General features: G+C 44.6%; 1 protein-coding gene across 1 annotated transcript; it reads right to left on the bottom strand.

Moving 5' to 3' along the window:
* Positions 1–225: 225 nt before the first annotated feature.
* LOC146753508 (obscurin-like protein 1) lies at positions 226–13,759 on the bottom strand. Its single transcript, XM_085529378.1, has 10 exons — positions 13,684–13,759; positions 11,517–11,818; positions 10,851–11,117; positions 8,661–8,876; positions 7,696–7,872; positions 6,335–6,610; positions 5,301–5,555; positions 3,741–4,016; positions 2,173–2,448; positions 226–239 (listed from the first exon to the last, which is right to left on the bottom strand). The coding sequence occupies exons 8-10, from the start codon at positions 3,913–3,915 to the stop codon at positions 226–228; spliced, it is 465 nt and encodes a 154-aa protein (XP_085385504.1). The 5' UTR covers positions 3,916–4,016; positions 5,301–5,555; positions 6,335–6,610; positions 7,696–7,872; positions 8,661–8,876; positions 10,851–11,117; positions 11,517–11,818; positions 13,684–13,759.
* Positions 13,760–15,695: the final 1,936 nt, after the last annotated feature.

The raw sequence follows: 15,695 nt of genomic DNA, 5'->3' as shown, positions 1-15,695 counted from the left end.
ACCATAAAGCTTATGGAAGGGAACTGTCAAGCTAATCCACAGCTAAAACAGAGTAGAGACGAATTGCAGGAGCTTGTTTACTTTGCACAAGTGTGAGCTTTAACCACTGCTGAGCTCCTAGTACAAAAGTCTGAACCAACAAATTTCACCACCCTGTGAGATGATGGACAAGAAGAAACCACTTAGGAGCACATAAAAGATGTGTCCCTAAGTGTATGAGCTCCTTTATGTATGAGCACCTTCAAAGAGCCAACAGAGTCAATGATTTTATTGGAAGCATCAGATTTTATGACTCGCAGTAAGTGATCACCATAACTCACACTCACATCTCCTGCCTGTAGAGGAGATCCTCCTTGCATCTACAAAGAAGCAAGAAGAAAAGAGACAAAGAAGGAATAAAAAAACTCCCATCTCACATTTGGGATGCTTAATTCCAGACTTGAAGGCTGATTTGCCCACTTAACTGCTGTGCTCTTCAGAAGCAGCTGTTCAACAGTTATTTAGAGAGAAAGACAAGTTTTGTACTTGGTTGTTAACACAGAGAACAGCATAAACACACAAATAAACTCAGCTTTGCAGTGTTGTAATGGCTGATGAGGGAAGCCAAGGATCCTTCCACACTGTCAGCCTTCATTTCCAGAGACATACCTTTGGGGGTGATGGTAATGCTGCTCTTGTCATCTCTGGACTCACAGAAGTACTCTCCCTCATCCTCAGTCCAGATCCCTCTTATTGCCAGAGTTCTTCTGACCCCTTCCTCGTCAATCTGGAAACGTTTGCTGGGTTTGATCTCAACTGCATTCCTGCACCACACCACCTTCCCTTCGGCATGGCTCACTTCCTCTTTCTCTAAGCCACATAAACAGCTGCTTAGTGCTCCCAAAGCGAATGCTCACCAGTTGTTTCCAACTTGAAGGTCATCTTCTGGCCAGCAGCCTCGCAGATGTATTCTCCAGCATCTTTCTTCTCCAGCTGCTCCACAACCAGACGCCGTGTTTTGCCCACAGATTCCATTCTGAACGTTCTGGAGGAGGCAAGAAGTCTTCCATCCTTGTACCATTTTACTTCGCTTGGATCCTGTGCTACTTCACAGCTGAGGGAGGCACTTGCTGCCAGGGCAGCACTCACCTCTTTCTGCACCTGCTCCTGGTTTATAAACACAGGTTTTGGCTCTGAGGGAAGAAAAGAAAAAGTATTGACTGAGGGACTGAAATGAGACCATCTTACAGGTCTGTATGTACAGCTTGGAACTGCTTTGGGTTACCACTTGTGCCCAAACTAATAGCCTTCACTAGAGAATATCAGCTCTTCTGTTGAAACACAGTGTCAAATCTAGGCAAGAAAGAAACTAGGAACCAAGAAGGAACCAAGAGGGTCCTTGAACACCAGTCCCATGGTTGCAAGTCACTATGCAAACATATTGAACCCAAAAGAACATCTGTCCTGCAGGCAGCCAAAACCTGAGTTCCTTTAACTTAAGACCCACTGTGAAACATCAAAACATATAAACATGTGATAGTCAAACCACTGGCTGCCTTTTCATGACCCAGAACAGTACTCCTGGCTTCCTGAACAGACTCCTCATGGCCTCTACCATTGCCACAACTGTGACTGTCAAAGGCACAAAGGAAATATGCTCACCAACGCAGTCCTTTCTTCTTTGTGTGTGATTTGCAGATATCTATTTTACTTTGAGCTCTGGGAATAGTCAGCTCTACCAGGTCTCTTACTGGGAGTAGCAGACTCACCTATCCAGATGCAGCCTCCAACATAAAGGCATAGGAAAAAGGCAGTGTACTACTAGGAGAAGTTCCTGCTTCTCCTACCATGAAAGCCTGCACGTACAACATGCACTCCAGCCTCACTGCACATACTTATCTCAGTCAAATGTTTCGGTGAACAGGAATTACAGTTTGGGATCTCAGGCACAGGAGAGATTTGAATAATACCTTGAATATTGCTTCCATTGTACATATATCAGTAATTATTATTCTACAGACAGACTGAAACAGGTCTTTGTGCCATACTAAAACCAAATACTTTCTACAAAGCCAGCCAATCAAGTCTAGAGAAAAAACCTCAGCACAGACTACTGCAACTGGATCACTGTATAATAGAAACTAGATTTTACTTTACTGTTCTCTGCTGTATTTCAGATAACACCTGTCTCACCTGTGACATGAATCTTGAAGGTGAGTTTCTGGCCAGCAGCCTCGCAGCTGTACTCCCCTGCATCTTTCTTCTCCACCTGGCTCAGCACCAGCCGACGCTGTTTGCCCTCTGACTCAGCCTTGAACTTCTTGCTCCAGGTGATCAGTTTCCCCTCCTTGTACCACTTCACCTCCATCTTCTCCTGGGCCACCTCGCAGCTCAGCGTGGCATTTTCTGTTGGTGCAGCCTTCACCTCCTCCTGCACCTTCTCCTTGTTTGTAAATACCACTTCTGGCTCTTAGAAGGGAAAATAATTCATGTCCAAGATAGGAATGTGCCCACTGCCCTTCCACCTTACAGGAACAATGGAAAACCATCTCTTTGACCTGGCAGAACACACCTAAATCTGCTGGGATAACATGCAAACTGTGCCATGGAGGGTGATTTTCATTTGCTTGTCTGTTTGATGAAGCTTTGTTTCCTAAAGAAGCTTTTAGTAATCTCTTTGTGACAAAGCAACTATCTCTGTGCAGCAAGGTAGGAGATCACCTGAGGGGTTCTTAAAGTCACTTCGCTGCAAAGGAGGAAATATTTTGGTTGAAGCTGAGTGCAAACTGACAAATTTTAGCGTCAGGAAATGTACCGTGCTGCATCAGAGACACATAGCATTCATTTCTTTCGATCCCAGTAGCTGCCTCTGTTGTCAGCACTGGATCATTCTGTTCACTGCAAAGAGTGACGGACCAGGACTCCATGTTCAGGACTTTGTCACTATTTCCCATCCCATCCTGAGAAGAGCTAAGCTTATCTCACATTATTAGAATCATAGAATTACCCAGGTTGGAAAAGACCTTGAAGATCATCAATTCCTACCACAGCCTAACCATAGTACCCTAACTCTAAAAACCCTCTACTGCATCCAAATGGTGGAATATCCTCATCGTCCTGGAGGCACATTAGTCAGGTCACTTGGGAGGCAGAGTAGGTCAGAAAACAAAAGTGTTTTTCCTACTCTGGAGCCACAACATGGCAATGAATCTTGGATGACTCGCCACACCACTTTCTTCCCCTTGCTGCCAACTACTTGATGCCCCAGAAACATTAATCTACAGAAAACCTTTCAGTTATATCTTCCCCATAGCATGAGACAAGACCTTCCAAGATGAATAAAAAGTGATCAGACATTGGGCTGACACCCAAATGCTCACCACGATGCCCCTCTTCTAAATCATTCCTAGAATCAGCTGCACTTCACAGTTCTCCAGTTGTACCAGTGTGTGGGGATAGACAGGCACAAGTACAACCTTCCTGTGTATGGATCTGCTCCCACAGCAATGGGAAACTCTGCCAGTTTTTAAAGGATGGAGCTGCCTGTCCTAAGGACTTTCTAAAGCTTTATGGAGGAGATACAAAGTGAAATATATTCAGAACTATTTTCTCCATTTTCCCAGCAGACCTGAACAATACCAGTCATGGTTTACAAAAATATGACACCCAATAGGAAATATTCTTATAAAAGAATAATCATTTTTATAAATATTCGAGAAATTATTCTAGAAATAGAAAGGTCAAAAAGTACCCTTTCTCACCTGTTACATCGACTTTGAAGGTGAGTTTCTGGCCAGCAGCCTCGCAGCTGTACTCCCCTGCATCTTTCTTCTCCACCTGGCTCACCACCAGCCGACGCTGTTTGCCCTCTGACTCAGCCTTGAACTTCTTGCTCCAGGTGATCAGTTTCCCCTCCTTGTCCCACTTCACCTCCATCTTCTCCTGGGCCACCTCGCAGCTCCGCGTGGCATTTTCTGTTGGTGCACCCTTCACCTCCTTCTGCACCTTCTGCTTGTTGATGAAAGCATCTTCTGCTTCTGCAGATTGGGAGAGCATTTAGGATGCACAGCTACATTCACGCTGTCCAATGTGTTCAAAACCAAACACAAAATGCTGCTTGTGACAACTTCATGTATGTTTGTAATTTTGGAATGGTCTCATTCATACTAAACATGATCCAGATTAAATACGTTCTCTCTATTAATTACCAGTGACCCAACACTTCATCGTCCATTACTATGCTAAATATATTCTTCATATCTTTAAATATCCTTCACATTCATATCATTAAATATTCTTCTTACATTCAATAGTTTGAAAAAATTAAGGTTTGTGAGTAAATATTTTCCTTATTTAAACCTTATTTAAATCCTTGCAATCTCCCCCCATAAGCAGATGGGAATCTACTAATGCAGCAGAGAAGGATGCATTATATGCACCACTTGAGATCAGTTTTAACATAATTTCTCTGTGGTTCTTGGAGCTTTGCTTAAATTGTTCCTAAAAAAACTATTTTTAGAGGGGGTCAATATGATTACATTCATCAAAATTTGGAAGCCAAAGCAAACACCAAATATAAGCATGTTGTGCTCAGTGACATACAGGTGTTACGAATTACACTCTAGAAAAGCAGTGCTGATTTACATATTTCTTATTCAAAACTGAAATGTCATTTACACAGAACAATGTACTCATGCAATATTGATATGACTCCTGATAAGGTGTTCATTTCTGTCCCTGTCAACAGGAGTACTTCTTTCACTGAATACCTACAAACCAATCTCACTTCTTTACCAAATCCTCAATATTGTAAATAAGGTTTAGATACTGAAACTCAGAGGCCACAGCTAATTCTCAGTAGTAAACAATACGACATCATGAAACAAGTTAACTGCACTTAACTTCAGCCACCTGAGAGTTAGGGTTGATCTTGGTTCCCATAGGAAAACATTCAAGCTTCAGTTTCCCAATGAGACTGAGGGATTTGAAGCTGTGCTGTGCTGAGTGGTGACCTTCAGTGGAAGGCAGTGGGTGACTCACCTCACCCTACAGCAGATGGTGGCAGCTCACTCCTCAGACTATACTGACTACAACTGACCATAATCCAGTTCCCCACATTCAGGCATCTTGGGCAATTCGACATGCTCTGTGCATCCAAGATGTCTTCATGAGGCTGGGAAATCTACACGGCACTCTTAGGAGAGCCTTCCCTTTCTAACACAGCAGCTGGACGCCAGCAGGGATCTTTAGAGAACTTCAGGTATAACTGGAAACCAAGTGGGACTCATGGGCCATTCTGTGATGAGAAACATCTCTCTCACCTGTTACATGAATCTTGAAGGTGAGTTTCTGGCCAGCAGCCTCGCAGCTGTACTCCCCTGCATCTTTCTTCTACACCTGGCTCACCACCAGCCGACGCTGTTTGCCCTCTGACTCAGCGTTGAACTTCTTGCTCCAGGTGATCAGTTTCCCCTCCTTGTACCACTTCACCTCCACCTTCTCCTGGGCTTCCTCGCAGCTCAGCGTCAGTACAGCCTTCACCTCCTTGTCTACCTTGTCCTTGTTTGTAGACTCACCTTGGGAAATGATAGGCATATCATATCATATCATATCATATCATATCATATCATATCATATCATATCATATCATATCATATCATACCATATCATATCATACCATATCGTATCATACCATATCATATCATAAAACTAAACATTTTGCAGTCTAATAGCAGATTTGGACATGAGATTTAAAACACCTGCATGCACTGCTGAACCTCCTCCCTTCTCTTTTTTTCTGCTCATGTCTCTCTACATTTCCAGTAAATCAGAAGGGAACGGCCCTCTAGAACAGGCTGCCCAAGGAGACTGTGGATGCTCCATCCCTGCAGGCATTCAAGGCCAGGCTGGATGTGGTTCTGGGCAGCCTGGGCTGCTGCTTGGCAACTCTGCACATAGGAGGGGGCTGGAACTGGATGAGCACTGTGGGCCTTTGCAACCCAGGTCATTTATGAGTCTGATTATTGGCATTCTCCACCTCATTGTGTCATTCAAATTTTGTAACCAGATCTCTTCAAACACCTCCCCTTTTCTCACTCCTTGAATGCCTGGTGTGCTCTTGCACTGTAACCCTGCAGACACCAGCTGACTACAAGAGCTGCACAAGTTACCCTCCTTGCCTATGGTTTGTTGCAGGAATTCATTCCTGGATGGAAAAGCACATGTAGAAAAATGTTGATATGACACTAGTTGACCAAAATGTTTTGCACCAGAGGGGCGGCAAGTTGATCCTACAAATGCAAGACACACAAAATGAAGCGTTCCTTTCTCTCTGGGATTCCAAGCATTTTCTCACCTCTGACTTTCACTTGGAATGTTGCTTTGTCATCTTTTGTTTCACAGCTGTAGCTCCCTCGGTCTTTCAGGGTCACATTTTTGACCATGAGCTTGCGGTGTATCCCCTGGGAGATGATGCTTGTCCTCTGGTCCTGCTTCACCTCTGTTTGATCTTTCTTCCATACGACAGCTCCGCTTGCAGCTGACACCTCACACACCAGCTCCAGGTCTTCAGAAGGACTGACTGATATTTCTGGAGTCGTTTTGGGCTTGTTGACAAAATCAATGGCTTCATCTGAAGAAAAAAAGAGAAAGTGGTTTACATCCTGACTCAGGCTTCTTCAGTACAGCATTAAGATACAGTTAGAACTGATTGTAATGTCTATGCTCATTACATCTGGGGGATTGAGTTTCACCTCTGGAGGTACTCACATACAAACGTCTGCTTGATTCTCCTGTGTAAGGAAAGAGTAAGTTCTATGCAGACAGTTCTTATTTCTTTTAATCAATTCTGTATTCTGCACATGTTCTTCTGAAGCTAAAATGAAGGCAGCTAAGTAACGTGTTTGCAATACATGAACAAACCTATTCAACACCTTGTCTCTAAGCTAACAAGCAGCGTTTGATGAGCACATCAGTATTTCATGCCCTTCATTCCATCCAGACACAACCTGCCTGAGGAGCAAGCTGATGGCTGTCAGCTACAGGCAGACCTAGCTTAGTATTGCATTTCTTAGAGCAACAACTGTTGCTTTCAGTCACTGAATATACCAAGGCCAATTGCTATGCCAGGCACATTTATGGCATCAGTGAACAAATAATGAGTTAAAAATTGTAATAGACAGGAGCCATCTATTCTTTTAAAACTAGGTGACCAAAGAAGAACGGTCCCTCTAGAGTCAAGCTGTTTAGAACTAATAGCATCAATCAGTATCACATAGATAGATTACTTCCCTGCCCTAAGACCAACTTGTGAGCATTTGGTGCTCCTAATTAAGCCCTCTTGATGGCTTTTTTGTCTGAGCCATGTGACATTTTGTGATAGGAGTTACTGCTAGTGTTCCCTTCACCCTACACCAAAGTAGGAGGTATCCATTCTCAGGGAATCATGCAGGCTTCCTCTGGATTTGATGCTCAGAGACAGCCCCAGAACTTTTTAAATCTTAGCTTAGCTCTCATCCAATAATGTTCATCAAACAGTGCAACTTGTCCTTTGGGGATGCCTTTGTTCTGCATCAACCAGTTCCAACGGAGTCTTCTCGGCTTGTTTTAGATCAGTTTTTCAACAGATAAAGCCAGGGTCTTTGAATTACAAAGTGAAATTGCAGAATGCATGATTCTCAACCAAACAGAATGGGAGGTGGGATGCAGGGTGAATACCTGAGCCAACACCACCTGCAAGCAATCCTTCAATATCTTAGGAATCTCTAGCCATCCCAAATCCAGTATTGTGCTTGATCTATCATCTCTGCTGAGTTTTTAGCCAGCTGATGGTGAGCATCATGGTGGAGATGGGTGAGCAGTTGGACTAGAGGGTCTCAATCAACCTTAAGGATCCTGTGATTAGAGGAACATGAATGTGCTGTTAAAGGTCACAAGCGCTGCACTGCAGCATGAACATACACAGTGAAAGGTTTCAGTAGAGCTTCAGTTCATAAATGAGGACTGGGTTATGGATAACAGGATCAAGAAATAAACCAGAAAACAGATCTTAACGCCAGGTTCTGTGAATGCAGCCAGCTGAATTTCACAGATATTGAATTTCAATGACAATTTCTTGTGTTATTTTACCCTCCAGCTCCACCCTGAAGTGGAACAGGTCAGTGACAAGCATTACTCCTCCAGGCTTGACCGGACAGTGCTTTACTTGCACTATGAGCTAATGGCTGTGCTTACAGCACCTCAGGGAGACACCTCGGAGATCACAACATCGTTCGGGTACAGCAGGAAACACTCAACACTCCAAATGTGGAGTTTAATTTGTCAAAAGAGGAGACAGGATTCCCATGCTAAGAACTTAGGACCATTTCAGTCATAGGTTTAAAGATGATGTAAGTGCTGAGGCAATTCATGAACTAGAAGAATGAAGCCCAGATGTCAGGGCTCAAGTCATGACTCCAGCCCCAGCTGGAGATAAGGCTGTCTTGAATTCATCACAACACAGTTACATTATTTGCTCATACTGTGGATTTGCACAGGGACAACAGTAAGGTCAGAATTGCTTCAATAGAGCTATGCAATCTTTGTCCTAAATACTGGAAACCCACAGGGTTGGACATATAAAATGAATTAAGTCTGAAGTGCTTTGCATGGATTGCGATCCCATGTTTGCCTCACAAACTTACCTGAGACTTTCCAATCAAAAATCAGAGTGTCATCTCCAATTTTGCAGAAGCATGTTCCCTTGTCTTCTTTCGTTACAGCTGAAGCCACAAGCTTACGCACTTTCCCTTTATCTTCCATTTTGAATTTCTTACTGGTCGTGATTTCTTTGCCATTTTTGTACCGCTTCACCATGACATTGCAAACAAATCAAGCCTAATAGATGGAGTCAATTAGGACTGAAAAGAAAAACACAATTCCTTTATGGAAATTAATTGGAGCTCAAAAGTTAGATGAGGAAACTGGCCCCTATTAACACACAGTGGAATAATTGACTTCAAAGATTCAAAATCTCACCACTGTCTTAGCCAAAAGTTTAAGCCTAAGGCCACAGTCCTATTTTACTCTGGGTAATGGAGTTTGCTTTCCAGCTTCTTGTTAACATATCATTTCAAAACAGCGCACACAACTGAGTTGGGTCTGTTGAGACAGCGCAGTCAGAGCTGCTAAAATCAAAGTCTGGATTATGCATGCATTTGTTCTGCAGTTCCAAGAACACGCATGGATAATACAAATTCAACAACATTCTACAGCACGCCTGTCTTTTAGGAGCTCGAGAGCCAGCTGATGGACACTGGGATGCCTGAGATCCTGTCAATAGATTTAACTCCATACTATCATACAGTCAAATTTCATTCATTTTTTCAGCAACTGTCTCTTATCATTGTAGTCCCCTCACCACTGCTGGATGTGAGCCCAGCCACACAAACGCAGCTGCTGGTTGTCACTGCAGATACTGCAGGAAGGAGGAACAGCCTCCGGACTGGACCAGCTGAGCGTGGCCCTACCAGGATTTGCTCCAAAGGTCTTATTACCAGTAGTGCTTCCTGCTGAAATACATGGGGGTCCTCCTTTGATTCCAACCCCAACCCACCCCACCATGCCCCCTGATAACATCCATCAGGGCCACATCTCCACAGTTCCTCAACACCTCCAGGGATCCCACCACCTCCCTGGGCAGCCTGTGCCAGTTAATTTTGTGGGCAGACCTGCCAGTATGAAATATTATGCTATCGTGACAAAGAGAGAGAAGAAAAGCAAAATTAAGACTAGCTGACAAGTCTTGGCAGGAAGTTCTGCTCTCCATCAATTTAGTCCCGTTATTCAATTCTGTTTGGAGCTGTCTCCATGCCTCTCTGGAGTTTGTTCATTGAGAAGAAGCAATTAAGTAAGCTCTCCAATGCCAAAGTGCATACACTACTCTAGGGCTTTGTTGTTTCTCCATGGATCAACAAGGGTGACAAGCCAGAAGAATATGATGAAGAGCCTCATGCATACTCAGTGTAAAAAAGAACAAGGCAATTGTTGCTGGGAAGAAGGTGCATTTGCATTTGTGTCATCTGCAGAGGGTACTGCAGAAATGGAATGTCTTCCACTGGAGCAAACAAAGGGCTCTCGTTTATTGCAATCAAGGCCCAGCGTGTGGATCTCAGAGATCAGACCTAAACCCTGCAGCAAAACAGAGACCTGCGTGGGAAAGTTCAGTTTCTCCCTACATCTGTGTAAGAAAAAGCCCACCATGGAATGACAGCTAAGTAAACATCCCTGTGACTCGTCACAGGTCTCTTCTACATGTCAGTGCTGAGCAATTCAAGATATTTAATTTGGTCTTCTTGCCAGATTTACTAAGTGAAAATCAACCAAACATCTCCTTCTACTGATTAAGAATGCTCTAAACATTTTTCTGCAGAGGTTTCCACCCAGTGACAAACAGCTCCTCCCATCACGAATGTTTATTTGTTATATTTGGTCATGCAACGCTGATTGATATTATTGGAATGATTGCTTCCCTACTTCTAAACTATTCCAGTGCAATCAGAAAGGCTGTCTGAACCTGGAGCTGAAAGTACTGCTCTATGGTGATGCAGTGGTAAACCTGGTGACTGAATGCACTGGCCGATAGCTGTGAACTGCAGACATTCATCAGCTGGCATGAAGCAATCTGGTTCAGATACCAAGCAGCTGGGTAGATTGGCTTACCCTACACTCAGTGCTATCATGTTTAGGTCATTACCAGGACTCACGTCAGTCCATGGGATGCAATTTCAGGTATTTGGTACAGGCAGTGAATGCCTGCAGCCCCAGTTCTAATCATCATATCACAGCAACTATGCCTTGAATGGAAGAGGAAAGGAGAAGGATCAAAGCAACACCTCTCACTCTCATCTTGGTGCTGACATCAACATTTTTGGCAACAAATTTCACTTCTGCTCCATCATCGTTCTTGGTGACGTTCTTTATCATTAGGCTGTGAGTAGTTTGGGTTCTCTTGATGATACAGGTCTCGCTTTCCTGTAAGACTTTACCATTGATGTACCAACTGCCGCAACACGTTGTTGTAAGGTCAATAGTAAACATGGCATTCCTTCCAGGTACAGCTTCACCAGTGGTTAGTGGGGATTTCACAGCCAGGACTGGTTCTGAGGAAGAACAACATGGATGTCTTAATGCTCTTTAGATGCAAGTCTGGGATCTCATTTAGAGATGGAAGATTAAATCATAGGGACATTTCTACTTCTCCCTTTGCATGAGTGCTGGAATAAGCACTTCTATGCTTCAAATCTGTTACAGAAAGTTCTGCCTCTTGCACATGTGAGATATCAAAAGATAATAATATTCATGTCTCTGTCACAGAAACATAACTTGTATCACTTTAGTGGTAGCTGGAGGTTGATAGGAGATAGGAGAACTAGGAATAAGGGAAAGTCTTTGGTGTGTTAATGCACTCCTATCCTTCAAGTCAAAGAAAACAACTTTAGGGAACCAACACAGCTGCTCAGCACACACTGACCCATTTCCATTGGGGCTTTTGTGCTTACCAAGGTGCACGCTCCCTGGGAATTCCAGAGACGGGCTCTGTCCATGCGCATTGACTGCAGACACTCGGAACTGATCATCAGCCTCTTCAGACAGATTGCTCACCGTGAACTCTGGGACGGGGACATGAGACTTGTGGCACTCACCCAGGTGAAGCCAGTTAGTTTATTGGGTTCCACAATGTAGCCATCGATTGGAATGGGGAGGTGCATCTTCGGAGGGGACCATGCCAGCGTCACTGAGGTTTCTGTTTTATTTTTCACCACGGGGTCAGCTGGGGGCTGGGTGGGAGGTTTTCTGGGAGCTGAACAGAAATAAATACAGAAATATTAGCATAAGGTCATGTAGGCTGGAAAAGACCTTCAAGATCAGCAGACTCAACTTTCAGCATGACCTACTGAGTCCCACCATTAACTACTGTGCTACCTGAGGACATACATGACAAGCTTATTCCTGCAGGTATTTGCATAGGGAATATATTCACCCTCTGGTTGCTTCTGAACATTTTAGAGGTTAAATTCCCATCAGACTTTTTCACTGTATGCAGCCACTGATACAGGCAGGAGGCTGGGAATTACCTGATGGGCTCTAGTTACAGACTACTGACACAGTAAAGGATTGATTTCATTTCATTTTGGCCATCAGAAGGTATGGTGTCTGCTTTATGTCACCCAATTATAATTTAAGACTCCAATTATAATCATATGGAGAACAGCGCATTTAGGAGAACTCATCTCATCTCAATAAACCTGAATGAAATCACAGAATCATAGGATCACGGGAGGGCTTGGGTTGGAAGAAACCTTCAAGATCATCCAGTTCTAAACACCCTGCCATGGGCTGGCTGCCCACTAACCAGCTCAGGCTGCCCATCACCCATCCAACCTCGCCTTCAACACCAAGGATAGGCATCCTCAGCTTCTCTGGGCAGCCTGAAATGGAAGCAATGAGCCACACGTTGAAGACACTGAAATATTCATTACTGTAGAGAGAGCCAAATACTCCATACATATTGCCTGCCTGGTCAATTGCATTAAAATGCCAACAACAGACTCATCCAGCTCATTGAAAATGGTGTGAACATGGCGTACAGGATTCTTCCAGCAGCTAGTTAGATCTGCAGAGAGCAAAGACAGGAAATCTCAATGCCATACAATTTTCCTGACCCATCCTGACACATAACTGCTTTGATGTGCACTGTTACCAGCCTGTCAGTTGCTGTTAGTCAGTGCTGGATGCCAAAGGTCCCACTAACACAGCATGAAGCCAAAAGCTAGACGCTGGAATCAGATCTCCTGACCTTACCATCAGAAATTGAGATGTCATATTTTGCTCAGAGGTGCCTGCTTTTAGGAGGGACAGCTTCCGAGCTTTTTCTGCTCCAGGAACCAGCTTGAGCTCCAGAATTTAAACAGCAGTCAGAAATTAAACTGAGCTTTGTCACCTCCATCAAACAGAAGGAGTGGTTGGGTGGTACAGCTTTCCAAATAACTTAGAAACTGGCACAACAATCAGATGCCTACCTTTTCTTTTTGAACTTGTTAATACATAGAGCTTAATAGCATCAGAATGCCCCAAGCACTTCAGATAACATGACAGCTATAAACCCTTCTTTAAGGATTCCTTAGAGTAACTGTAATTCAGTGGTGCTGGTGGGAGAAGGGAAGTCGTGATCTTCCCAGATGGTGAATAGAGTTGATGTTCACATGCAGACTGGTGCTGCAGCACAGCCAGAAACCACTCATTTGGGAAACACAGCACCAAGAAAATAATGGGAATAGCTTCATAAAATCAGGCAGCTTCACCCAAATTTCTGTCTGATCATCACAGTGGCCCTCCTTTGGACCCACCCCAACAGCTCCACATCCTTCCCAGGCCTGGACACAGTGCTGCAAATATGGCCTCACAAGAGCTGAGCAGGAGGGGACAATCACCTCCCTCTCCTGCTGGCCACCCCTTTTTCAGTGCAGCCCAGAACACGCATGGATCTATCTTTTTCATATGTATATTCCCATAGATGTACATATATATACCACACCTACACCCCCACAATCTGCTACAACTTCATATTCCTCCCCACAGTCCCCGACAGCCCCCAGTAGCCCCATATCACCCTAAGGCCCCCACAACCCTCTATCTCTCCATACACCACCCCTTCAAGCCCCATACCTGCCCATATCCTCACACAGCTCAGCTGCCTTCACCTGTGCTCCTGACGCTGACACATTGCAGCCCCACATCCCCCTCTGCCCCCCCCACAACGGCCACTCCCACGCACTGCGGCTCAGCCAATCGGAGCCGGCGGAGCTGCCGCTGCCCAATGGGAGGCCGGGGGAGGCCGGCGCTGGGACGGGGAGAGGAGAGAAGAGACAGAGGCAGCACTGAGGTGGGATGGGCTGATGGGGAGTGCGGGGAGGACAGGGGGGTGTGGGGCTGTGGGGGGGCAGAGGGGGATGTGGGGCTGCAATGTGTCAGCGTCAGGAGCACAGGTGAAGGCAGCTGAGCTGTGTGAGCAGTTGTGTTTGAGTCTGGCTGCAGCTCTCTTAGACCCCACTGAAGGGCTGAGTGCCACTGGGAAAGGATCTCTGTGTGGAGATTGCTTCTACTAGAGGTAGTTCTGTAAGACTGTTCTATAGAGCTGTGCAGGGGCTGTAAAGGGAGCTGAGGGGGAATCTAGGGGGGATATGGGGCTGTGGTGGGCCATAGGAGGACTAGGAGCTCTAGGGGGCTCTGAGGGATTTAGGGGTTGTGGGGAGAAGTAGAAATGTACCTATGATTTAATCAGAGACATGAATATCCTTATCTTTTGATATCTCACATGTGCAAGAGGCAGAACTTTCTGTAACAGATTTGAAGCATAGAAGTGCTTCTTCCAGCACTCATGCAAAGGGAGAAGTAGAAATGTCCCTATGATTTAATCTTCCATCTCTAAATGAGATCCCAGACTTGCATCTAAAGAGCATTAAGACATCCATGTTGTTCTTCCTCAGAACCAGTCCTGGCTGTGAAATCCCCACTAACAACTGGTGAAGCTGTACCTGGAAGGAATGCCATGTTTACTATTGACCTTACAACAACGTGTTGCGGCAGTTGGTACATCAATGGTAAAGTCTTACAGGAAAGCGAGACCTGCATCATCAAGAGAACCCAAACTACTCACAGCCTAATGATAAAGAACGTCACCAAGAACGATGATGGAGCAGAAGTGAAATTTGTTGCCAAAAATGTTGATGTCAGCACCAAGATGAAAGTGAGAGGTATTTGCTTTGATCCTTCTCCTTTCCTCTTACAGTCAAGGCATAGTTGCTGTGATCTGATGATTAGAACTGGGGCTGCAGGCATTCACTGACTGTACCAAATACCTGAAATTGCATCCCATGGACTGACATGAGTCCTGGTAATGACCTAAACATGATAGCACTGAGTGTAGGGTAAGCCAGTCTACCCAGCTGCTTGGTATCTGAACCAGATTGCTTCATGCCAGCTGATGAATGTCTGCAGTTCACAGCTACTGGCCAGTGCATTCAGTCAGCAGGTTTACCACTGCATCACCATAGAGCAGTACTTTCAGCTCCAGGTTCAGACAGCCTTTCTGATTGCACTGGAATAGTTTAGAAGTAGGGGAGAAATCATGCCAATAATATCTCTATCAATCAGCTTTGCATGACCAAGTAGAACAAATAAACATTCATTATGGGAGGAGCTGTTTGTCATTGGGTGGAAACCTCTGCAGAAGCATGTTTAGAGCATTATTGATCAGTAGAAGGAGATGTTTGGTTGATTTTTACTTAGTAAATCCGGCAAGAAGAGCAAATGAAATATCTTGAATTGCTCAGCAGTGACACAATGATGAGTGTAGGAACAGAAGGTGATACTTTTTCAGAGATGTTGCAGCAAACATTGACCACGTTAGCCTGATCTAAATTGAAATAACAAGGCCTTTGCTCCTGACAGGTGCTGCAGTGAGATTTAGCAATAAGAGCAAAGATGTAGAAAAGATCTCCGCTCGGCTGCGTGAGGAAGCCAAATTGCAGGCTGAGCTTTCAGACACAGGCGCTACTGTGGAGTGGATGAAGGATGGGAAGGAGCTCAAGGCCAGTGAAAAATATGAACTGCACATTGTGGGGAAGAAGCACACCCTGAAAATTCACAGCGTCTCAATGGATGATGCTGGAAGTTGT

This window comes from Coturnix japonica, chromosome Z (assembly GCF_054131305.1).
Source record: "Coturnix japonica strain WE chromosome Z, WE-NBRP24, whole genome shotgun sequence".
Lineage (NCBI taxonomy): Eukaryota > Metazoa > Chordata > Aves > Galliformes > Phasianidae > Coturnix > Coturnix japonica.
The sequence above is the reverse complement of the archived record's forward strand: the minus strand, read 5'-3'. Positions and strand labels throughout refer to the sequence as shown.

Coding starts and splice junctions, on each gene's coding strand:
- LOC146753508 (XM_085529378.1), bottom strand. CDS start 3,915: ATGGAGGTGAAGTGGGACAAGGAGGGGAAACTGATCACCTGGAGCAAG. Junction 2,449..3,740: donor CTTCAAAGTCGATGTAACAG/GTGAGAAAGGGT, acceptor TTCCCTTCTAAG/AGCCAGAAGTGGTATTTACA.